Source organism: Pocillopora damicornis, chromosome 1, assembly GCF_964200805.1.
Source record: "Pocillopora damicornis chromosome 1, jaPocDami1.2, whole genome shotgun sequence".
Taxonomy (NCBI): Eukaryota; Metazoa; Cnidaria; class Anthozoa; order Scleractinia; family Pocilloporidae; genus Pocillopora; species Pocillopora damicornis.
In genome coordinates, this window is record NC_142670.1 from 28,365,852 (window position 1) to 28,391,771 (window position 25,920).

A 25,920-nucleotide genomic window follows, 5' to 3' on the forward strand; every position below is an offset into this window, starting at 1 on the left:
TTGAAAATTGATGATTTGCATTTTCATAATCCCTCCTCTAACTTCCAAAGATCAGTATTAATTTATAATAGCGGAGCTCGCAGAGCGCAGCCCCATAACTATACAAAATAGTAGTAACCCATCAAGCCGAAAAAATTTGGTTGTACGACCGTACGACCGTACGACCGTACGACCGTACGACCGTACAAGGTGCTACTTTTAGCATGCGCGGCGAACTGTACCACGGGCACTATCTTAGCCATTACGTAATGGAAGGGCAAGGGAGAAGGTAATGCGCAGGCGCAATTGCGTGCGTAACTTGGATGCCACATTAGCGTGCGCCAAGAGACACCGTCAGATGACGATAAAGTGCGCATACTCGAACGTCGAGCTGCAGTGTAGCGTACTGCGGGCACACGGTTAGGCATTGCACGAGGGCTTCACGTGAGCTAGTATATGAAATTTGCCACCCGCGTTTTGAGCGGGAAATCAAACTGGTCAGGATGTAGTTGAACAGTAATTCTCAGTATTTTGCAATTTCTAAACAACTCGCAAGACAAAAATACTGGCAGAGTTTAAGCTTTGTCAACCGGAGGAAATTGTTATAATTCAAGTTCGTGGAGAGAGGATTTTAATTGAAAATAGACTGGATATAAAGAGACAGAGCGACCAAAGAAAGCAACAAGTAAACAGCGTAAAGCGAGTCCAGAAAATCGCGCAAGAAAGTTACAAAGGACGCCAAAATAGGCAGAATACGGCGAGAGGAACACGAAAGAGAACAATAAAGGGCATAAGTAAAAAGGCGAGTTTCTAGCGAAGAGCAACGCGAGAAGGAAATACAAAGTCGCTTCTGAAAACAGACAGAAAAGAGGTCATCAACATAGAGAAGCGAACTGCAGAGGATCCGAGAAAGAAGAGGAGGTAAGTCGTGTCCTATCTGGGTTTTCTCTTACGCTAAGACCCAGAAAAAAATTCAAACTTTTTTTTCCAATCGTCGTTTGATACTAGCTTCAGTTTTGAATTCAACTGATCACGTTTCGGTTAAACATCGACTCTGGCATTCATCGCCTAAAAACTCTTACGCCGGTTCATCGCTCGAATAATATTGCAAAGTGTTCGTATTCTGCAAGTCATTTATTGTCCTTTCGTTTGAAAGTTAATACAGTCGTGGTGTTATGGGAAAAGAAGTTATCTTACGTATTTTGTTTTGCCTAGAAAGTTTTCAAATGATGTTGAACGGCAAGCGCAAGTATCTACTTTTTTTTTTCAGACAGCAGAAGTTGGGAGGAGCCATCAAAGATTTCAGTGACGGTAGTGAAATTGTGTTTGTCAGTAAGGTTTGAATTTTAGAAATGGCAATATATTTTTTGTGTAGATGTAATCTAGTATGGTGAGGCCAGACGAAGATTTTGTAACAAAAATTACAAGGGGTTGTTTCCTTTCAGCAGTTCTTGCTCATTCAATCTCCCTCCCCACCTACTTTCCAAGTGAAGAAAACAGGAATATGGAGAACCACAAAAAACGAAACATTGTAAATTAAAGCTACAGGTACTTACCAGAGTTTGTATTTTCTTTTGATATGATTGACTGACAGGAGATCTGGAAACTGAAGAAAAAGAAAATTTTCAAACAGTGCAGAAACATTATTTTTTGAAATATCAAAGATTTTGTAAGCAGAAAGCACTGACAATGCATTTCCTTTTTTTTAGAGTAGAATATGAAATGTGAAATGTTTGTTGAAAATATTTGGAACCAGTCACCACAGGGAGACAAGATCAAAATTGTACAAAGTTGATTTTGAATTGTAATTGACTTTTTATCTTTTAATCTTAAGTGTAAAAGAAATATTTATGCGTGCATTGATCGGTTTGATTTGTTTAAAAGAGTATGACATATACGAAAATGTTTTTTAAGATATTTTGAGATGTGAATTCAGTGTTTCATTAGCCAACATATCAAGACGGTTTTCTTCCAATTGACCGCTTGTAACCTCTCTAGTGTCATTGGCTCAATAAGAAGATCTTGTATTTTTTTTTTTACCCTGCTTAAAGCAACATATGTAATTCCAGGAGATCTTTCTGATGATCCTAAATCAATCCAAGCTTTAGAGAGGGTCAGACCTTGACATTTATGAATTGTCATCGCCCAGGCTAATTTTAATGGAAATTGCTGTCTCATATTTTTTCCTAAACTTTCTGAAACTTGGGTGATGGGACAAATTGGGACACATCTTTGAAACAGAGAAGAAACTGATGGTCCTTTATATTCATCATCAAATTGAACCAATACACATATTGGAAGACATGGAGGTTGTTGTCCTTCAGCATACACAAAGTCAAATATTGTGCCTAATGCTCCATTACAAAGGCCAACATCAGTCCATAGATTCATGGTTAACATTACTTTTGCTCCTTTTTGATAAGTAAACTATAGGTTTAAGGCCTCCCATGTCATCAGCACTAAGTGTTTGTGCTCCAATAGAGTGACGAGCTTTAATTATTGCTATTGGTTGACCCAAGCTTTTAAGTCTACTAATGTTTAATTCTGCGACTTTTTCCTTATGATAACAAATTCTTACACAATTCTTTTCAAACTCATTCACATTGTGCACTTTGTCAGGTGTTCTGGAAATTAAAGAGTGTCAATCTGATTCAGTTGATTCAGCATGGCGAGCTCGGGTTAGCATTTCTCTAAAATTGAATTGTTCAATATTGTTTCCTTGAACTCTTTGATTAACTGTCAATTTAACAACTTTCTTGAATTCATGATATACGAGAAAACCTTGAATTTGCTTTTCTGTTTTTGGCATAGAATGGTAAATTGGTTTGTCACCTACTGGTGGTAACTGAGCTATGTCACCAACAAGAATGACAGATATGCTGCCAAATGTCATGTCTGTTTGTCCAGTTAAGTTTGTCTGCAACGACTATCAATCCATCCGAACAAACTCTGGCCAACGAAAGAGTATTCATCTATTATTAAATATTGAACGTTTTCAAGGTTACTTTGCAGTTGTTGCAAAGGTATTCCTTTTAAATCACAATGTCTCTTTGAACCAATAGGTGATTTTAGCAGTGAATGTAGCGTTACTCCATTGACATTGAATGATGCTTTTCCAGTGTAAGCTAAAACCTTACATTTTTCCTGAAGCAAATTTCTTAAGGAATCAATGAGATAGCTTTCCCTGTTCCTGCTACACCCATAATAAGAAAGCGTAATGGATTTTGTTCACCACTGGCAAAATGATTGGAAACTATTTGATAAGCTACTTGCTGCATTCTACTAAAAGTTGAAGTATCCATGATTCTTGTTTCACAGGAATGGTGTGCAATATTCTTGTTTTTCTCTCTGTTTATCCATGTAGGCATTGCATTTATCTCATCATTTGTGAAATACTGATACACTTGATGCCAATATGCATGTGGTACAGGTGTAGATTTCTCACAAGTATCAGTTGTTTGAATAGTCAACTCTGCCATAAGCATCCACTCTTCTCTTTCACTTTTGGTGTTGTAATCTTCTTCAAAAGAATCCTCATTCAAAGGTGTTATGCATATGTAGTTGTTTACATCTTGCATTTTGGTTTTCCAATCAGGGACTAAGGATTTTGCAGTATCAGTTAGCAAGAATTTTTCCCAACATGTTATGTATGTCTCATCAGCCTGTGAAAGGTTATCCCATGCACCATCCGGTGTATATTGCTAGGGTTTGTATTTAAGCAACTGATATTTACAGTCTTCACTCTTTGGATTGGATGAATAATTAGGATAGGTTTTGACAATTACAGTTTTGCCTCTTCGTTTAAGTTTAGAAGCTTTGAAAGTAAACGTTGATGCAAACTTGAAAAAATTGTACTCTACTGCGTGTCTACCTTGACATACTTGTAACGTTCAGCATAGGTATCAAGCAATGAAGGAGCAAATTTGGTTATTTGCTTTAAGGTGTACTCTTCTCGATCCATCAAGAGATGCAGTGATAACCTCATGTGTTGCACTTACAAATTTTATTGACAGTAAATGATGCATTACCTCTTAATAGAATAGTCTCTTTGACCAACAGTTTTCAGCAAAATTTGCTTAAGGGCACTTGGAGTATCAGTTGTATCATTCATTTTGGTGATAATATTGGTGAAAGCATTTTGACAACAGAAGATGCTTTCTCAGCTTTGGATGTGTATTTAACATGATATTCCAGACAGGCATGATAATCTATAACAATTTGAATGTCGCAATTTGCTCTCCACCCTTGAAGTTGTAATGGTTGATGACGATTCAATCTAGAGTCATTTCGTTTAGTGACAATAACAGCTTTATATTTTGTTTCACCAGTTTTTGTATTTATTGGTTCAAAATCAAGTCTAGTGTCAGGACAGTCGTCATAAGGAAAGTTAAATCTACAATACAATTCGGATTTGTTATTTTGTCGAAGACAATATTTAGTACTACATGTAGTGTGTCTCTCGACTGAATTTAACAAATGTACGTAATCATTTGCCATTTCATTGGTTTTTAATGAAAGATATGATTTTTGACATGGGTGAATTTCTGGTTTTGACCATCCATCATCAGGAGAGGAAGGATTCCAGGTTGACATCAAAAAGTCAACATATCTACAAAGGATTGTCTCAGCCTCTTTGCCTTCTTGTATTTCGTTGTCAATATTCACAATTTGCTCTTTAGTTAATTCATGTTGGTTTTCACTTTTAAATTTTGAAGCTAAGTATCTTTTGAGGGCCTTCTCTGTTAGGGTACATAATCTTGGGTCATTTTTTAATTTAGCAACTCCATGACAATGGATTGATCCTCTTTGGACTGCATATTCATATCTATACCAATGCCAGGAAGACTGCAGTGGTTCTTTCAACCAAAACTTGACAAACCGATCAGTTCTTTTTGAAAAGACCCAATCTAACAGATGTGGATTGTTTAAAACATTTTTGTGTCTATCACCTGGAGTCAGTTTTTCAGTGAAACTGTTGCTTAAAAGCTTGTGAAATTCTGGCCAGTGATATTCTGCACATGATAAAGTAAAAAATATTGTTGGAGGTCCCTTTTGGCTTATTGTAGCTTTAAAATCTTCTTTTGACTTTTGCCAATAACCAGTGCTACCAGTTGTGTGTTTGGCATAATGCATCAGCTTAGACATAAGTGAAGAATAGCTATTGGTAGTAAGCATTTTGTTGAGTTGTTCAACAGTTAGGTGGGCTTCATTTGGATTTTGTTTAAGAAATATACTACCCTGACCAAGAAGTCTGTGTCTTTGGATCATATTGAATGCCCAGCAAGCAAATCGTGGATGTCTTGCAAATCTGTACACCCATTCACCATTGATGTCTTCAGCAAACTTTATCAAATGCTTTACTTTTTCACCCAAGGTTGCATGTCGCTTTGTAACAGTATTAGTTGGATCGCCTGTAACATCAGGGAAAAGAGTGGGAAAAGCCATTGTTGCTAGTAGTTGAATTTTGAACTCGTTTAAGGGTTTGCTTCCCCTATTAGGCCATGCAGTTTTATGGTGTCGTAATAGTTCGTCTTTTATTAGCGGCTTTTGTGGCTTTAAAACAACAGGATTTCATACAGTGCTGCTTAACTCTGTTTCATGATTGAATGGTATTTCATCACTATCAAGTGGACCTCTATCTGGATCTATTTCATCGTCACTGATTTTAGTAGAATGAACCTTTTGCAAGTCACTAGGAATTCCTTCAGTTGGAAGGGAAGACAAACAAGTATAATCAATTTTAATGTTTTTGTATACAGGATTGTGGTCAACTAACCACTGCAGAGCCATAGAAACTTTTTGACTTCGAACAATTAAATCTTTAGAAGTGTTATTCTTGCCCTCCGCTATTATCACTATTATAGGGAGTTCTTTGGGATATTTTGGTAGTGTGTCTGCAAGATCCTGGATATCTTGGGGGAAATTAATGCAATGACCTTTATAGGCTCTTTGTCCACCTGGCTTTGTGTAAACACTGATAACTGGAAAAGCACGAGCAATTAACATCTCTTCTATTTGGGTTAGACCTTGTAATTCTTTTGGAACTTGAGCTGGTATCATGCTATTTTGAGCTGAGAACTTTTTAATACTGTTCTTGCCTCTTACACATCTTGAACAAACATAGTCTGCTTCTTTTTTGTTTTTTACTGACAATGGCCATGCTTCATGGCAAAATCGGCAATACCAGATTTTGAAAATCATGGACTCATGAAACCTCTTTATATTAATTGCTGCCCACTCATGATGGTGAAGTTATCCATATGTTTTAGCATCAAACAGTGAAAGATACTTATCTTGACTTACTACAGGACACTGTTTTGTTTTTTTTTTTCAATGAACTGTGTTCCTGCTTCACAAGTAGTTTGATTATTAACAATTTTCATTTTACTTCCAGAGTTGTTTTGGTCACTTTTCTTTCTTTTTCTATATTCCTTCACGTAATCTTTGTTCTTAATCCTTTTTCTTAGTTTGTCTGCTTCATTTGTAGGTATTTTTTTTAATGTTGTCCTTTTCCTATAATCCTTCACATACTGTTTGTTTTTTATCCTTTTTCTTAGTTTATCTTCTTCATTTGTAGTCAAGTTTTTTGTAATTTAATTTTTTTTCTATATTCCTTCATGTACGCTTTGTTCTTGATCCTTTCTCTTAGTTTATCTGCTTCATTTGTAGTCAATTTTTTCTTAAGGTTATTTTCTTTTCTATATTCCTTCATGTATGCTTTGTTCCTAATCCTTTTTCTTAGTTTATCTGCCTCATTTGTAGTCAATTGTTTCTTAATGTTATTTTTTTTCTATATTCCTTCATGTATGCTTTGTTCTTGATCCTTTTCCTTAGTTTATCCGTTTCATTTGTAGTCAATTTTTTTTTATTATGCTGCCACCTGCACTCATTTTCATTAGTTCTCTCTTCTAATTTACTTATGCCATTTGTAACATCTGATTTTTTGTTTATGTATTTTTTCAGATGTTTTTGTTGTGTTTCCAACTTAAGTCTCATATCAATTTCCTTTATTTCTGATTGTGTCCTTTTTTTGTTATTAAACGAATCATTTTGTTTACTTTCTTCCTCGATTTGATATGAAGAAGAGCTCAATTTGCCCGATTTAAAAAATACGTTAGGCAACTGAGATTGAGTTCCACCCTGCATGGTTTCATAGCATTTGTCTTTTGGAAATGCTTCAGTTGGGCTATTTGGCTGCAAATCAGTTTCAGTTGTGGATGAAGACTTTTCAAACACAGCAAAAAACCAACCATTAGGGTAATTATTCAAAAGATCCTGAATTGAAGTGAAAATTCTCACTGACACACACAAATCATCAATATATATCCATTCAGTGTGATTATTTATAGCCACTGTAAAATGATGACTTGCACAGCGTACCATGCCTTTTAGTTCATAACTTTGACCTAACACATCGATGATGTGGGGAAAGTATACTTTATTGATACAAGTTGAAGCAAGTTCTACGAGTAAAAATTTTGGAAGGATAACAAAATGTTGTAGCAATGAAACATTCCCAGAATACTGTTGACACAGACCACAGGAAAGTGCTTTGCTACTTGGAAGTATTGCCTGAGAAACATAATTGTCAAATAAGCTATGACCCCAGTTTTGGCAAGTAATATAAATAACAAATATACTTGTATTTTTTTATGATTGCATTGTTGCACAATGAGCAAACTGACTGATTGCTCTCTTTTACCAAAAAAAGGGATTGCAATTCCTCGGTCATAACTCCAACTGTGCTTAATTTGAATATGTCACTAAATACAGCATCTGCAGACATTGTGGCAAAAGAGTTTTGTAAAGGAACGCTGGTCGATTGAAGTTTTAGTTTGATTGATGAACACGCTGGTTCTATTGATTGCTGAACTCGCTGGTTCAAGTCAGTAGCGAACACGCTGGTTCTATTGGTCTCTCAACCACTGTATAACACGCTAGTGCTATTGGTCTCTTGACCACTGTATATTCTGAGCCTATGAAATTCTTTACAATTCAATAACGACCACAACAAAGAAAACACTCACCTTCTACAACAAGATCGAGCTGCTTGCACTTCAAACCAAACGAAGAGACGCTTCCACAAACAAGCTCATCAAACAACCACGCGAAAGTGTCTAGATGTACCGCCTCCTGATTGGTTAAAAACTACAATGTAACACGTCTTTTCATTGGCTTGAATAGTTCCTTCCTTGCAATTGGCTTAAACTGAGACATTCTTACATCTTACACCTTACACTTACACTTTTTAACGCCGATCGAGAATTTTTTCGCATACGCCATTCTTCGCGCGGCACTATTCTCTGCCGCCTCGCAATGAAGAAAGGAAGCCTGCCCTCTTACCACGGATAGTTCTGTTGGGCATCATTAGTTCAAGATGATTGTTCCAGGTAGGCTAACTTTAAAAATTAGTTGTGAAAATTTCTTGAACCTGTCATTATACATCTTGAATGGTTGACTCAATTTTACCTCGCCAACCTAAACTGAATAAATAGAAACATGAAATTCATTTGTTCTCCTTTTGAGGTGTGCATCAAAATTTCGAAGTCATCACAGACTTAAACTATAGGCTTACAGGAATTCTGAATGTGCATGTGTTTTCAACATATGAAACTGGGATTATGACTACTTCAAAAGACTTTACTACATGCTATATAGGTACAAGCAGGTGTTGTAAAAAACGTTTGCTTAGCTTTTTTATTAGTACACATTTCTTTTTCTAAGAACCTTGTTTATCCAGCCTGTGCAAATTTTTTTTTTTAAATATTATAAGATCTCCTAGTATTAGTTAATATTCTTGTATTTAAAATAATTACATCAAATCTTGCAGATGTATGGCAGATAATTTTTGCTCTGAACCTTCTAACATTTTACCATTTGAAGGGACTGGTATGGGCAATAAAAGTATAGTCAAATTAAAGGTTTTGGCAGAACCTATGCATCGAGTTTTTGTTATAAAATATTGCATCCTTCTCAAAACTAGCTTATCAGAATAAGAATGAGTTACCGGGAACAAGTATGGCTTTCATGATGATAGTTTCCAGATTTGAAAAAAAGTCACTGTCTACTAAAATCCTCATTTCCTTTGCCTTGATAGCCCAACCTCATCAAAACATTGCCAACAGGAGTGATTAGAAAATTATTGATTCAGACAAGAGGGCCTATTCCCACATACATCCTCCTCAATCCTGCTAGCTTACTATGGTCATGGCATTTCAAATATGGTGTATATGCCACAAGTTTTCCATTTCCCTGACTAATTACTTTGTAATAGTGTTTACATATTGAAGAAATGGTTGGGTTGAAATATAATACAAAGACTTGCCAGTAGATAGTTTTATTACAGTTATTATTCAGTGTAACGTAGGGCTGAAAAATAAACTAATAAGCGCTCCCCTTTTAGGCTTGGCTAAATCTATATATTAGTGATAATCAATAACATCAAACACTTAATAGATTGACCTCAGTCAGTCCTATTCTGAAGTACAAAAAAAAGAGACACTCTACCACCCTACATTAGTTGAATTAGCCCTTTGAATGTTCCCACTTCTGATGATGAACCAAATAAACCAATTACATTCAACGCACCAGATGCCACCTGTAAAGAAAAAGAGTTCCACGGCCATCAGTAAGTGATTCAAACTTTGCTTTCACCCAACACACATCAGGAAATAGCTTGTTTCAGACATTCTGTTGGTGGAACGGGACAAAATAGATGGCATACCTGAGTTTTTCTAGCGTCATGGACGAGGTAATGTAGAATATGAGCCTTTTTAGCCAGCTCCTTTGTATATTAAACTGTATTTTCAGCTTGTAACCCCTTCTTTATCGCCCTAAACGTAAACAAAAACAGTCTTTAATTTATTAAATAAAATTTAGCTTATGATCCAAAAATGCTTATGATAATATTTTAGTTGTAACAAACATACATGTATTCAAAATACAATGCATATCCACTGCGAAGGGGGTTTTCTGTCACACCGATTTCTGAACAGAAATCTTGAAACAAAAAAATGCAACAACCTTCCCCCCCCCCCCCCCCCAAGGTCAAACGGAGGCAAGGGAACGATACGCAAACCTGACACCAACCGTGTCCCGTAATGTCACTCTGACGTGACTTTTTATCGGTTAACACCTTTTGTCGATTCTTACGTCAATTCTGATTGGCTAGAGTTGGTAATTTATTGTCATACTGACGAATAAAGTGGTGAACAAAATTATTTTAGGGTCAACTTTTCAGACAACAACGATTTACGACGAGGTTTTAGGCAAGTTTGCGCGACTTTTGGGATAGAAGCATTTCAAGAAGATCAGAAGATGTTTTTCGAAGATAACAATGTCTCCGTTTTGTTACCAACTGCCTACGGAAGATCTTTAGTATATCAAGCAACTCCAATGATCGATCTCGTCTCCCCTCGAGAAGAAACCGATCACTATATTTATTGTACCGCCAGTTAAAGCTCTCACAGAAGACCAAGCTCACTAATGTACTTGGGCCAAGAGAATTGTCTGCCTTCAACTTTTGGTCTCTTTACGGGTGATGCTGCGAAGCTATTAAATCTGCTAGTTGTTTCTTGCAGCGATTCTTTCGACTGAGAAAAGAGTCACTCTTTTTTTCACGCTTGCAGCGTAACTATCTCTTAAAGAAATATGTATAGACCTTGAGACTCTGCGGCAAATGATCCAACTTTTTGCGACGACCGTGGCACTGTTCACAAATGCAAGCAGAAACCCCATGAACGTTGAAATCTAGTTTCGTAAGCGCGATGCTAATCGAACATCAGGAATTACTGAGGAATATAAAATATCATCAGTTTGGCGGATGGTGCTTATTTACCCTGATGATAACCTAGTGTCGAAAACGTTTGGTTTTTACTTTTTGATTTATTATTTCCTGATAAATGGCTCATATTCATCTATATTTTTATCATTCTCTGTTGTAATTAAGCACACTGCACGAGACCGGCTAAGGGAAAGCAACACTCAAACACTTTAAAAAGCCTCAGGGATATTTTTGGAACACAAGAAGCGATGACAGAGTACTTATTGGCTGTAATTATAAAATCAATGGAATAATTTACCTTTTAGGCTTTAGACTTCGGTCAAACTTCGGCTTTGGCATTTTGTTGTTCATTATTTTTACTGTCGTGAAGCGTTTCTGTGCTCAAAATTGAAATATTTTTTGTATTATGTGTTTCATTATTTATCAAGCGAGTGGATATCTCGCTATTACTAAACTAGATGCAAAGATCGAATGCAGCAGGAAGCCTTCCAGCCAGAAATAATCAAATCATCAGGTATTTTCAGGAAGATAAGTACGCAGACTGTCAAATAAACCCATGTTTGGTAGGAAATTTGCGCCCACGGATCGCTGTAAAACGTAAGCAAGCCTTGATGCCCACACGTAATTTCGTATTGTATCGTATTATGTAGCAATTTTTGTAACCTTAAGTAACGCATGTGGGAGATTCTGTGAAACCTTTAAAAACAGTACTAGCTCAGAATGGCAGAACACAAAGTCAGAACTGATTTCAACGCTATGAATGAGGTAGAACTTTAAAAAATACCTGCTGATATTTAAAGACTTTGTTTGTGGAAATCGCCTCCGCAGTCGACAGTTGGTTCTGCGAGTGGGTCTATATTTCGCTAAAGAAGACGCCACAAATCAATATTTCATGACGTAAAAATTCCCAAACATATTTCCTGAAGTCTGTGAACTAGCCGTTTGGACTGTAGGACATTTTAAATCATTTGATTTACAACTTCACCGGTTCAGGCAGGGACTCCACGACGGAGGTTGAATAAGCCCTTCGTCAGATCTCTTTCGAAGGGCTAACGCTCGAAACGTCAGCGTTTTAACTCTTTACGGTGGAAAATTTACGTTTTCAACGCAGCTGTTAGTACTAATTTACCGGAAATTAAAACCAGCTTAGGAGTAGGCTAACAAAACATATTGCTCGTACTGTTTTCATTCTCGCAATTTTCTTGCACCTGCTTATCCAGTTAGGCTATAGATATCAAATAACTCATTCTTTTTCATCATATTCTTTCTGACAGTGAAGACTAAATATGCATCTTAGCATAATATCTCTTCTTTGCACCGTTGCCTACGGCATAAGCCGTATTTCAGGGCCAAATTTTAAGGCTGTTAACTTTGCGGAAAAGATAAACGGACAAAAGCTGAACGGAAGCCTGATAAGAGATGTAAAAGTGGATTCAGAAAGTTCCTGTCGGCTTGAGTGTGTAAATGAAGAGCGATGTCAGTCTTACAACTTTGGAACCATAGAGGGAGACCCAAACAAATTCAAGTGTCAACTAAGCGACTCTGATCGATTTGCTGGATTTGCTAACTTTCTTGAGGATAAAGGTTTTATTTACAGGGGAATAAAGGTATGCAAAATCTGTGATTTTATGTTTAATCGAGGCGGAGTTCCCTAAAAATCTTGATTAACTTTAAAATATTTAAGTTTTCATCTCTCATTTTTTTCCCCTTGACGAAAGTTACTTTGTCCCACGCTTTAACTTATCGGCATAAGAAGAACCGACAATAACCGTGATAGAAATTTGCCCGCTGTTGGCGTTAGGGGAAAGAGACTCCTCTGACAAAAACAGCTAGGTTTTCATGAAAAATAATTCAAATGACTTTGAATTCACTTTAGCGATGAATACCTGCTGGGAGGCTATTAAAGACAGTATAAATCAGTCTGATATAGAGTGGCATATGTAGAGCCTCCATTCTTGATTTTCTTTTGAAGTATATCTTGCACGTGAACTAGTCGCATTTTGCTATCCAAAAGGAAAGGATGTGTATTCTGTTGCGCTTCGTAATAAAATTGTCACATATTGTAGCAAGATATGGTTTTCTTGGACAGAACATAAGGAGACCCACTCATAGCTATAACCATCGTCAATGATGATGAAAAGATACTGATAAAAGTAATGATTGTGACAGTGATGATAATAATAACTGCTATTCATCATGATATCATCATCGTCATCGTCATCATCATACATACATACATATACATACACACATACTTTATTTAAGCTCGAAATTGAGTGTAGCTGTAGAGCTAATATCTTCGAGAAAAAAGCTAAAATGAAATAAAAATATGCTATCTTACAATTTCAATATTGTTTATAAACTATATACAACTAAAAGCTAAGAGGGAAAACTAAGAGGGAAACATAACTTGTAGATCTACTGTGAAAAGCTTCATATCTGAGGATCTCTTGCTTGAATTCTAGAAAATTTAATGTTCTGTAGGTGTCTGGGAGAGAGTTCCATATTTTGCTAGCTAAGTATGAAAGGGAGTGCAGACCGTATGTCGTTTTTTTTTGGGTTGGGAAGGGACGTGATATGATTTCCGAGCAAATTGTAGGATGAAGACCGGAGGGTGAACATATCTTTTAAATAACATGGATAATTCGTAACGAACAGACTCTTATATAACGTGATCATGAAGTTCTGTAGGCGTCTAATGAAAAGATATTTTAAGTTAACTTTGCTTAGTAAAATGTCATATGGAGAGCTGTAGTACTGTAGTATAAACCTAAGAATGCGCTTATTTAGATTATCTACTTTGCCGGCGTTGCGCGCACCACAGAAATGCCAAACAGAAGAACAGTAGTAAAAATGCGGCAAAATAAAGGCTTTATAAAGCTTCAATAGCGTCTCCTTATTAATAAGTTTCCGAAATCTAAGCATTACGTTTAATTGATTATTTATTTTCTTACAGATAACCGATACGTGATTATCAAAAGAAAGCCTAATAGCCGTTGTTATTCCAAATATATCTATCGAATTATTTACTGGGAAACAAAAATTGTGCTCAGTTTTTCTCAGGATTAGAGCTTGGTGCTTTTTCTCGTTATCAATAAAGTGCAAAATTACTGAGCGCTGATTGGTTGAGAGAGAGGGCATTTTTTTTCTTAATCGAGGGCATTTTTAGTAATCAAGAGAGGGCATGATTACCTGTTAATGATTGGCTAAGGGACCGGTCATTATTTATCGCCTGGGGGGGGGTCGGAGTATTTAGGGGGGGATCACATGGTTTTTTGAAGACCTTTAGGGGGGATCAGCCGTAATTGACAAGCATAATGGGGGGGATCAGACCAAAAAAAAAGGAAGATCGCCACTATGTATTTGTCTGGCCCAAAGCAATAGTGGGATCGTCAGGCACTGTATGGGCCAGCGAAACGGTTCGTTTGCGACATGAGGATCTATCAGCTTTTGAGGTTGACGAACCGACACCTGGCAGTCCACAGTACTCACTGGGATTTCGTAAATGCTGCGCGCGACTACACGATGACCTCTTTCTTTATTATGATATGACAGAGTCAGATGACCTAGACAAATTATCCGGAGAAACAGAAAGTAACTGTAAATTCTTCACTTACGAAAAAGAGAGAGCAGAACACTTGAAATTAAGGATTGACAATTTGTTGCAGTTTTGCGAAGACACAGAAATGTCAGAGCACAATAGGGCTCTGTTTGCTAGTCAGATAATACCAGTCACGAAACGCATTTTAGATGCCATTGATGATCTGTTTAAAGAGGAAGTCGATTCCATGGAAAAAGATGCGAGAAAGGACAGGATTTTAAGGGTAACCAGTTCATGTAAACATGGTCTTGAAGTTCTCGGAGATCTCTGCCTTCCACCTGTAAAGCTACGATGGGCTGACCTTACAGATGCTGGTCCGGGCGTGGGAGTTTCCAACTACGAAGTTAGATTTCGAGACGCCGAGTTAGCAAGGGTTCACAATTCCGATTATAGAGTGCGATGTCATCGTTCGAGGGCCGACAGCGGGCAAGGTGAAGCCGAAAGGACAAACTCGGCAATTTCTGATGCTCTTGTGGATGGCGCAACTCTAGAGTGGGAAAAATATAGGAGATTTGAGGATCTTTCGGAAGAGGAAATCAAACAACTGTCTCTCCAGTCATACGAAGATTACGAAAAGAAACGGATGGAGAAAAATGCTTGGTATGTCTGTAGTCAGGTAGCCGAGAGAATTGATGATGCCCCTGTCCTTAAAGATTACATCAAGAGCAAAGTAAGCGAGTCCCCTGATGAATTATTCTTTTTCAATTCTGTTTACCTCGACAACTATCGGGGTGCATCAGAACGAAACAAAGAGCAAGCGCCCGGTGCAGCATACTTCCGAAAGATCGAATCGTTTATGGAAGACCACTATATTCGTGGAGAACTTTTTATGGAATTCTGTCGTGATGCCTGTAAAGAGTCAAGAGAAGAAAGTTCCAATCTCTGTTCCTGGTGTTCTAACAATAGATGGGTCGGTCCAGAAACGGAAAGAATTCCGCAACCTGTACCAGATTCAAACAATCCTGGACATTTCATGGATATCTATCAGACGGAATCGACGGGCAGGACACCAGATGATTACCTTCCAAGAAAATGTATTAAAGATCTGTACGAGGAACATTCTGACAGTATCAGAAACGATCAGGATACCATGAAGAGCTTCTGCTCAAAATATAATGTGGAAGAGAAGCACGTCATTGCATATGTTAATCATTTGAAGGATATTGAGATCCGAAAGGACATCAGAACAAGAGCAGCTCAGGAGCGAAGAAGGCAAGAGGCCGAACGAACGTACAAGGACTTTCAATGGGATAACCTCATCGAGGGTGGCAAAGTTGAAAAGTTGCGGGTAAGAGAACTAGACCTGTATCTCAACAAGCATGGTTTGACGACTGTCGGTCGGAAACTTGACAAAGTGAAGGCCATTCGATGTCACTATTACCGACAGAATAAAGAGACTGTGATAACAGAAGAACTGTCGAGTGATGAAGATGACGTGGAATCTGAGGATGAAGAATCCGAAAGTGGAGAGGCAGAGAGCGACGATGACTATGTTTTCGTGGATTTGGATGAACAGCCTGAGATTGGCACTTCCTCGACAATTCAGTTCGTATCTGACGAGCAAATATTTACCGTTGTGGTTCAAGGTCCATGAGACGTAAGTACCACTATTAAAATATCACTTGCATATTCAGAAAGTTATTTGGCGGTGGCTGGGAGAAAAGGGGGGGGGGGGATCATGAAACTTTCCACTACCGATAAGGGGGGATCTCTAAAAAAACTAGATACTCTACGGGGGGATCAGGTAAATGCTCCGATGTGACAACAAAAATACTCCGACCCCCCCCCCCCAGGCGATAAATAATGACCGGTCCCTAATCCGTTGCATTGCTAATCCGTTGCTTCCCAGATAAAAATAGACTGCGCGCGTGATTTTTCTTCGTATAAATTTTGCCCTTTATTGATAAACAAGTAATCCCATGAGACCTCGTACTATTAAGGATTAATTGCACTTGAGTTTTCAAAATTTTCCAAATTTTGGAAAATTTTGAAAACTCTCGTGCAATTAATCCTTAATAGTACTTGGCCTCATGTGATTACCTATACTTAACAGTCATGCCATTGTTTTTATACCACTGATTTGCGACATTAACTTCTCGACAAACGCACTTTAATTTCCAGAGTAAGTGGGTCTAGGTTAGATGAATAAATCTGATGGTGGTCTGCGTATGCGTTTAGATTTGCATATTTCACATGCTGAAACAAGTAATTAATAAATAAATTAAAAAACATTGGTCCTAAAACGCTCCCTTGTGGAACTCCTCTTCTGGTGCCCGCCCAGTTGGAGAAGGTATCTCTAATCTTTACTCGCTGCTGTCTTCCTGACAAGTAGTCCTTAAGTAGGGCTCAACTTCCTTTGCCAACTCCAAATGCTTTGAGTTTTACTAAGAGTAAGTCATGCTGAATGACATCAAAAGCTTTAGAAAGGTTAATAGCGACAATCGCAACCAGTTCCCTTTTATCACGCATGCGCCTCCAGTCCTCTGTCCGCCGCAATAATGCAGTTTTACAATTGTATAACTTCCTATATGAACTAATAAAGTCCGACAGAATAGCGCTATATCCCCATCATCATCATTATTACACTGTTAACCTCATATCCGAGGTCTCTCTTTCCCTAAGAACAAGGTTTGCGTACGGTCTCATAGATTCTGTTTACCTCCCAACCTATCACAAGTTTCCTATTGTAAGTAACAAAGGTGCATAACCCGAAGACCATATCGTAAAATAATTTGTGCAAATGCTGTCCGCAACAAAATAAGTTCCATTCTTAGAATATCCTTGCGCTATTGAAAGAAAGAAACTCCTTCGACTTACGGATGTTTAGGAGGTTACCTGGAACAATTTTTCTCTCTAGAGTGCATGTAAAGAGGACCGTTTCCAAAGTGGTCATCAGAGTATATGCGTTCCCAACTATCAAGATGGCAGCGTTCGATGCAAGTGTAAGCGTGGCTTCACAGGAAAACCTTGCGGTAGGTATATATCACTTTGCCTAGGCATGGAAAAAGCCTCGATTATCATATGAAAAAGTCAGCTTGAATAGGTTCTTTTTTTCCTCAAAACAGAACCAAAAAGCTGCTCCCAATTGTTTCAAGATGGATTTAATTCTAGTGGCATGTACACCATCAATCCAGATGGCGGCAAACCAATCCAAGTGTTTTGTGACATGACCACAGACGGTGGAGGCTGGACCGTTTTTCAGAAACGCTTGGACGGCTCTGTTGACTTCTATCTTAAATGGGAATCCTACAAAAACGGCTTCGGAAATCTGAGCGGAGAGTTCTGGCTTGGAAACGACAATCTTCACCGTTTAACAGCCGCTGATGACGTTATGTTGAGAGTTGACCTGGAAGACTTTGAAGGGAGCATCACGTACGCTGAGTACACGAATTTCAATGTGGCAGACGAAGCTGACAAGTACCGGCTTTTGATTGGGGGATACAAGGGCACCGCTGGTGACTCTATGACGCTACATAGGTAAGAAAGGAATTCAGGTTGACTGAGAGAGAATCCATTTCCAACCGCGGGAAGCATGTTTTGACTAGGGGTGTAGCTTTAGAAATTCATATCGAAGGGAACTAATCATGAACGGCTTATCACTCCTAGTTTGAATTTTGTATCTAAAGAGAAACATTTCCAGATAAAACAAAGGAAAACTTCTGGCTTTGATGTTTATTTGGGAGTTTGATGTTTTACTGGTCACCATCTTCGTTTAAATTTCGAATCCCTCTGTAATCGCTAGTAAGTATAATTACACTGCACGACTGTCAGGTTTTTTTTCTCTCTATCCTGGTCTACCGAGCTAACTGGTTTTATCGTTCATTATCATGAGAGAAACTCCAGTATCAGCAAAGTGTTACCAAAATAGAGGCGTTCTGTATTGAAATTTAAAAATACGACGGTGGAAACAGAAACCATAGATTGTTTAAACGGAAGAAAGAACATTTGACGGAATGAACGATTGAGGTTTAGAACGATTGAATGCTGAAATAGAACCAAAACGAAATAATAAAACCTAATGCAAAATAAGGAAACGGTCTTTTTTCACTAACAGGCAAAACTAGATTTGTTCCTAGATCAAAGTGCTCTGTGAGCAAACTCGTGAATTGACAGATGACTTACATGATTTTTTGGATTATGTTTAATGTTATCTGGTTTAGGGAATTTGTGGTCGATTTTCATATTTAGAGTACGAGCAGTAGTTCAGTGTTCGCTGATGTAGCAAAGAAACAAAGTAACGTTGGGATAAGAAGGCATTACAATTGAAATGATCATGCTATTACATTTGACAAGGGTGGATGATGTCATGTGTTTTAAAAATACATATGTAGGTGAAAAGTGAAATTTGCTGTCTATCATTGTAAATATTGGAAAATCAAGGCAATATTGTCGTAATGAAAACATTAATGATTCCCTCTTTATCAAATGAGACAAACGGGAACGAGTTTTGAGTGATATGACTAAGCCCAGACTGCCACTGTCATTTTGGATTTCCGCCTGGGTAGATTTTGGTCACGTGCTAGGCAACGTATAATCAAGAACAAGGTAGAATTTCATTTCAGGCCTATTTATCAATTTTGTGGTGTATAACGTTCGCATTTTAGTACGTAATATTTATTTTGAATTTTCAAATATTCTTGAAACTTAAGAGAATGTCTCTGTAAGAGCGGTCCGGTCGATTTTGCTTGAGACACGGATTTCGCTCGTTTCTTGTGTGTTGTAAGACATTCATGTACCTATACTAAAACAACAATCAGTTTGATCGAATCTCTTTATTTTTCAGAGTTTTACGGAAATTAAATTTCACTCGAGCAAAGGCTTGTCGTGACACTTTTCAAGACTTAAATTTCATACAATTTTGGAGGACAATTTACAAAAAACTACGGAACTCAGAAAAAAAACAAATACCAAAGCCATGAATATTAACTTTATCTTATCTATCGAGGCGACTTTCGTAAACATCACATTTCAATCAAGGAAACAGGAAGACTTGAATGACACCTTATCGGTTCAACTAAATCACACACGCCAGAATCGATCAGATCCAAGGTAAATTTTTGAAAAAGTGAGGCGTTCTTAACTGATCCATTTAACATAGCTAGGAAGTAGGTGCCATAGAAAAGGTAATTACAAAAAAACTTTGCGGCCCGACCTTTACGAGAACTTTATAACTCCGTGAACTTACCTAATTTTTGGCAATCTCCAAGACAAGCGACTAAATACAGGAATGGCTCCGACCTGTAATTGGATGATAAAAATAGTAAAAGTTAATAAGTTATATCTTAACTCTTTGCCCGTGAGTATTGTTAACCGCGTGTCTCTAAGCGGAACAATGAAATATCAATGCGAGTGAAAAAACCGATCTGTAAAAAAAGAAATGATTACTTACGTAGCGAAGGGAAGGCAGCCTTTCTTATTCAGCGAGGTCGTTCAGCGATATTCCAGCGATGAAAAAGTCATCGGCTAACAAGCTCCGCTGACAAAACTCATTTGGTCAGTTCAGGCGGACGACCAGAGACTGGAGCCATTCCTGTATTTCACCGCTGACAGGAATAGCTCCGACTCAAACGTTTATTAGTTTTTTTTCAATAACTTTTTAGTAATTTTTAAAAAAAAAAATTAAAAAATTAAAAACTAAAATGGTGAGCAGTGCTGTACGAACAGTAGTTGTAAAACTTCTTTATTCTCTGACGCGTTTCGTCTAACTCTCGTAACTTCGTAAAAAATTAATATACGCATGAGTTGGAGCCATTCCTGTCAGCGGTGAAATACAGGAATGGCTCTAGTCTCTGGTCGTCCGCCTAGACAGACTAAATTAGTTTTGTCAGCGGAAATTGGCAGCGGATGACTTTTTCATTGCCGGAATATCGCTGAACGACCTAGCTGAAGAAGATAGACTCTGCCTTATCTTCGTTATGTAAGTAGCCATTTCTTGTTTGACACGTCGGTGTTTTCGCATCGATATTTCATTGTTCCGCTTCGGTACACGCGGTTAACAATACTCACGTGCAAGGAGTTAAGATATAACTTATGAACTTTTACTATTTTTATCATCCAATCACAGGTCGGAGCCATTCCTGTATTTAGTCGCTTGTATCTCCAAGTTTGGCCGCCATTTTGAGGGACTTGTCAACATGAAGCGTAACCGATATAAAACCGTCAAAAATACATACGAAAGCAATTCAAATTAACTTTACTTTCAATTCAAGCGGCAAAATTTGAAACTGTTCGTTAAACTTACCATCCCTATGCGACCATTTCTTCCTACAATTCAAACACTAAGACTAGTGTTCGAATTCCCCTCGTCGATTCCACCGTAAGAAATAACCTGTGCCACCCAAGCTTCGACTCGAATGTGAAGTACGAATCAAATAACACAACTGCTTCATCTTCGCAGCAATATCACGCTGGTATTTTGATTTTTTCGATCTACAAGCACGGTGATCAGGAATCGATCGGTGTGTTTACCTCATAAACGTGACCGCTGACCAGCCGCTGAGTGAAAACAGTATAGTACGGGGTGGGGTGGATGGCGGGCTTATTGTCATAAGACATTCGAATACATGCTTAAAAAGCTTTAGGACTATCAGTCTAAATAATGGAGGCATGCTTCGTGGTACAGAAAACTTTTGTTTTATTTTCATAACTTTCTCCTTTAAATTAGAGCTGGTATTAAATAATAGAGTTAACAATATATTTTTAACCGGGGTACCCATATAACCTTTTTGCCTGTCATCAGTGGTATAAAATAAGGTGTATTTTCCACCAGAACCTTTTATTTATGCCCCAGTGCACGGAATGAACACTAGAATGTTTGTACTAAGTAATTTTTGCTGTTCCCAAGAATGTGTGCAAAATGATAGAAATTTGATTCACTCCGCACGTGCAGGTTTTCCTATCAAAAGTCGCGCGTGCAACACACCGGAATTGAAAATTCGTCGTAAAATCGCACGAACCTTAGAATGAGTGTAGGAAACTTTGACTTCTGGCGAGATGAGGTGGATGGTTCAAAGGACCCCCTGAGATTTTTTCAGGACTATAACTGAGATTTGTTTATAACTATGATAATCGTCATCAATAGCGGTCGGTGCTTTTTACCCATTGTTGTCATCATTATCGTTATCACGCCGGAAGAAGTATAAAGCCGGCATGTCGCCTTACCTAACTACACAGAAAATTGTTCTCTCTTTTGCTCCCCTTGGATCCTGGAAACTGTTACTATTAAGACGATCAACAAGAAAGCCTTTGTAATTATTGAAACTTTTTATTAACAGAATGTAAGAAAAAATCGGTGGGGAGAGTTATTCGCGTATCTTATAACCTGAACAATAGTTTTCAATAAAACAAATACCCCTTAATTCAATTTACCTTAGTTGTCTCGTGTTTAAAAGTGGCGTTTCTGGGGACCGTAGATTCTTCTCTGATTCTTCTTGTCTCAGCCAAGACTCACTATCATCAACTTTTTTCTTGTGCCTCTTACGGCATGGGACACAGAGAGCTGAGGTAAGCGATTGCAAATTTCTCAGTTAAAGTAAAGCCCAGTAGCATCCATCAGGAATTGAAAACCGTGATGCACTGTTTTTTCCATCTTTGCTATTCAAAAAGCAGTCCTGAGACATAATGAACGTCTCGCTAACGAACGACTTCTTCCTGTACTTGTAATTGTTTCCAACGCGATACAAGTTCGGGAGATCTAAAGGAACTCACTATAACTTTGTATACTCGATACGATTTCAATTTCCGCGTCAAAGGAGAAGCCTACTGTGGTCAGTGGTTACGCCTGTGATGTAAAGAATGGGTTTGTGACTTTCTCACTCAATTGAAAGACTCGCGTCACTCTTATGAAATGGTTGAACGGAATACAGACTTCGAGCAGTCTCTTATTTTCCTTAAAGATAGTGAGGTCACGCGTATCCTGTGAGCATGGAGAAGCCGCGAGACGCGAGACTCGTGTCTCGCGTCTCTGCCGCTCCACGCTCAGAGTTGGGCGAAGACAAGCTTTCGTATGTATTTTTGACGGTTTTAGATCTATCTGCTTGATTTATATCGGTTACGCTTCATGTTGACAAGTCCCTCAAAATGGCGGCCAAACTTGTAGATTACCGAAAATTAGGTAAGTTCACGGAGTTATAACGTTCTCGTAAAGGTCGGGCCGCAAAGTTTTTTTTCTTTAGTTACCTTTTCTATGACAACTACTTCCTAGCTAAGTTAGTCGGATCAGTTTAGAACGCCTCACTTTTTCAAAAATTTACCTTGAATTTGATCGGTTTTGGCGTGTGTGATTTAGGCGAACCGATCAGGTGTCATTCAAGTCTTACTGTTTCCTTGATTGAAATGTGATGTCTGCGAAAGTCGCCTCGATAGATAAGATAAAGTTAATATACATGGCTGTGGTATTTGCTTTTTTCTGAGTTCCGTAGTTTTTTGTAAATTGTCCTCCAAAGTTGTATGAAAATAAAGTCTTGAAAAGTTTCACGACAAGCCTTCGCTCGAGTGAAATTTAATTTCCGTAAAACTCTGAAAAGTAAAGAGATCCCATCAAACTGGTTGTTGTTTTAGTATAGGAACACGAATGTCTTACAACACACAAGAAACGAGCGAAATCCGTGTCTCAAGCAAAATCGACCGGACCGCTCTTACAGAGACACTCTCTTAAAAGAAAATTGTTCTTTAAAAATTCACTGAAAATCGGTAGCCAAAATTATTTGTTTGGGTGTTATCTGATTTTCGTGTTAACCTGCAATTTTGTTAGTCGCCGGCACCTTTTGTTGCTTCACACAGAAAAAATACACGATACGAAATGTAACGATCGATTTTGTTCCCAATCTCACGCCATTACAGAAAAAGCTTTTGAACACCTGTAAACTCCGAGCGCTTCGGAGTAAGTGATATTTTTAATTAATCTTCGGATCGTTTTCAAGTTCAAGGATTGTAAATTACAATTTTATGAAAAACGAAGGTTGTTCTCTTATTTCAGAGTGAATCATCGCAGGCCTGCCAGTCGCTGTCGCCGCTTGTTGAAAACTAAAACGAAAAAAAATAAACTCTTTTAAGATTATCATCGGCTTCTTTTTCACCCCACTACTCTTCTTAGCAACAAAGGTCGCCATTTCGTTTGTTTATTACTCGCCAAAAACTATCAAATGCACTCAAAAGCCTACAATCGAAAAAAGTTTACAGGAATCGACCAATCGAGCGAGCGAGCGCCAATCTCCACATCATATCTATAAGTCGCTCTTACGCATGCGCGCAATTCACGACTTAAAAATGAACGGACAAATTTTTCATGTAAACTTTTTGCTTCGTCTGTTGCATCTGCATAGTTTGCCAAAGGATTAATCCTCCAATTTCCAGGATTTGTCCAAGTTGTTTTAAAATTTTAGAGTCCGCGTGTTTTGCAGCAAAAGTTAATTATTGCCTTCCTACTATACTGCTTTCAGTTCAACTACACGCTGGTCGTAGCTTTTACGACAAATGATCGACAAGTTTATCACGGTTTTGTTTATTCAGTCGATTTTATTCAGTTTTTATCTGGGACAAATCTTGTCGGTGGTGCGTCTGAAGATTTGTCCGCCTCGGACAAAATTTGTCAAGTCGCGACTAACCATCTTGCAAAATGTTGATGATGACAGAAAACAACTTATTCGCTAGTGCGGAAAGGCCCTAACTTTATATATGCAAGGAACTGGTAAACCAAGAAACTTTTGTGAGCCTCAAACAAACTACATCAACGTACACTTCTAGTAATGTGTGAGACTTCAGTAAGATTGAGATCTCAAATGTTTTTCAAGGTTCCAATCTCATAAGTCATGTGATTTGATTACGTAATCCAATAACCTAGACTGCCAAGAATGTGCCGCCTTTGCTTTAACACCCGCAAATGGATAAACGCTCAAAGCTTCTTGAAAAAGGACGATAAACCGTAGGCCCCGTCTTCTTTTTGCTGGTTAGCACGGAATGTTAAAGAACCCACGCACTTTTTGCAAAGAGAAGGGAAAGAAACTTCCGGTGTTCTGGTCTGGCCTAGTTGTTATTAGTTTGTACGGGCTACCATCCAAACCAGCTTTAAAGCTGAACTTGGTCAGCCTATATAAATATCGTAAATAAATAAATAACTATTGCTTTCTATGTGTCTAAACATGGTGAAAACAAGCTTACATGAAATTTCATTTCATTTCAGCAATATGGAGTTTTCTACTAATGATCAAGACAATGATCTACATAACAGCCTTCACTGCTCCCAACATTTCAAGGGAGCCTGGTGGTACAAAAGCTGCCATCACTCCAATCTGAACGGATTGTATCTCAATGGATCCCATGTGTCTTATGCTGATGGGGTCAACTGGTATTCTTTCAGGGACTATCATTACTCACTAAAACGCACCGAGATGAAAGTGAGAACCAAAGTATAAGACAATGTCTATTCCAGGATAACGCGTCGATCAAACCGAGGCTTCAACAACAACCCCCCCCCCCCCCTCCACGTCAACACTCGGGCATTTGACTGTCGTTCTTTCCAAAAGGTGGGGAACTTGAACCTTGTCTGGGTGGGGTGGGCAATTTATCCGGAATCCACAATTTTGGCCCCGGGAGACGGGAATTTGAATGAGCCAGTCTTTAAAAGTTCAAATGCCCAGGGGGTTTTCGGGGAGGAGGGGGGGATGAAGCTTTTTGAATTGATCGACGCTTGGCCGACAAGAAAACGATTTGAACTGAAACCCGCGCTAAACCTAAGTCAGCAAGTTGATACGTATATATGATGACACCATGCACTGAATTTCATTTTGTGAATAACTTTAATTCAATTTCTAATATTGGATTAGTATTTAGGTGTAACTTATAGCAAACCATGCCATTTTTTTTAAAATAAAAACCGTGTGTTGCATCCGTGTTTGCTATTCACCAAAGGTTAATAAGCCCTGGACCTACTTAAAATTTAATAGAAAGTATCTATTTCACTTGTATAGTCCTCACAGTTACTTACTGCAATTTACTATGGGGCATATGCTCCCCATCATTAACGCTAAAGCTTGAGTATATGCATGCACGTACTGCTAAAACCATATATAGACTGCCTTGGGACACTCGGGATGTTTTAGCTTTGACTATAAGGCATTCCTATTAAAATATGTATGAAACTGGAAAATTGCTTTTACTTATGTACAAGATACATAATGATATGGAGGCAGATGATTTTCTCTCTTTTTGATAAGTTTTAGAGTAGAAGTTCGAATTATAATTTATGCAACTACCCAAGTTTTAAATTACCACATCTTAACGAAGATTTAGAGAGAACCTCTCTAAGATGTAGTGGGCTTTTATCCTAGAATATACCGTCAACATGTTATTTCAGAGGGATATCTATACAATCTCGAATAAATACCAAAACTGCATTTATTATTGACTACTATTTAAAAACATTTTGATTTACACTTGAAACTTTTGATAAGTAGAGTATTGTTTTATGTAGTACATGTAAGTCCATATCGGCTCTGTTGCTTTTAACTTTTTAACTTACGGTAAATAAAGTATTAATTGGTGTTAACTGATTGATTGA

The 25,920-nt window shown here is 38.0% G+C and overlaps 2 protein-coding genes and 2 pseudogenes across 3 annotated transcripts; 2 read left to right on the forward strand and 2 right to left on the reverse strand.

The window, feature by feature from the left end:
• Positions 1-1,911: 1,911 nt before the first annotated feature.
• LOC149053125 (uncharacterized) lies at positions 1,912-6,951 on the reverse strand (annotated as a pseudogene).
• LOC149053126 (uncharacterized) lies at positions 6,848-7,765 on the reverse strand (annotated as a pseudogene).
• Positions 7,766-12,048: 4,283 nt separating this feature from the next.
• LOC113687165 (microfibril-associated glycoprotein 4) lies at positions 12,049-24,854 on the forward strand. 2 transcript variants are annotated; one of them, XM_089195588.1, is made up of 5 exons: positions 12,049-12,369; positions 17,221-17,335; positions 17,429-17,831; positions 18,586-18,597; positions 24,544-24,854. In XM_089195588.1, the coding sequence occupies exons 1-5, from the start codon at positions 12,049-12,051 to the stop codon at positions 24,773-24,775; spliced, it is 1,083 nt and encodes a 360-aa protein (XP_089051714.1). In that variant the 3' UTR covers positions 24,776-24,854. The 2 variants fall into 2 exon arrangements, with proteins under 2 accessions (XP_089051714.1, XP_089051712.1); XM_089195586.1 differs by lacking the exon at positions 18,586-18,597 and having other exon boundaries at positions 17,429-17,840.
• On the forward strand, positions 14,080-16,174 carry LOC149053127 (uncharacterized). Its single transcript, XM_089201592.1, has one exon. It carries the CDS (start codon positions 14,080-14,082, stop codon positions 15,955-15,957), a length of 1,878 nt encoding a protein of 625 aa, XP_089057718.1. The 3' UTR covers positions 15,958-16,174.
• Positions 24,855-25,920: the final 1,066 nt, after the last annotated feature.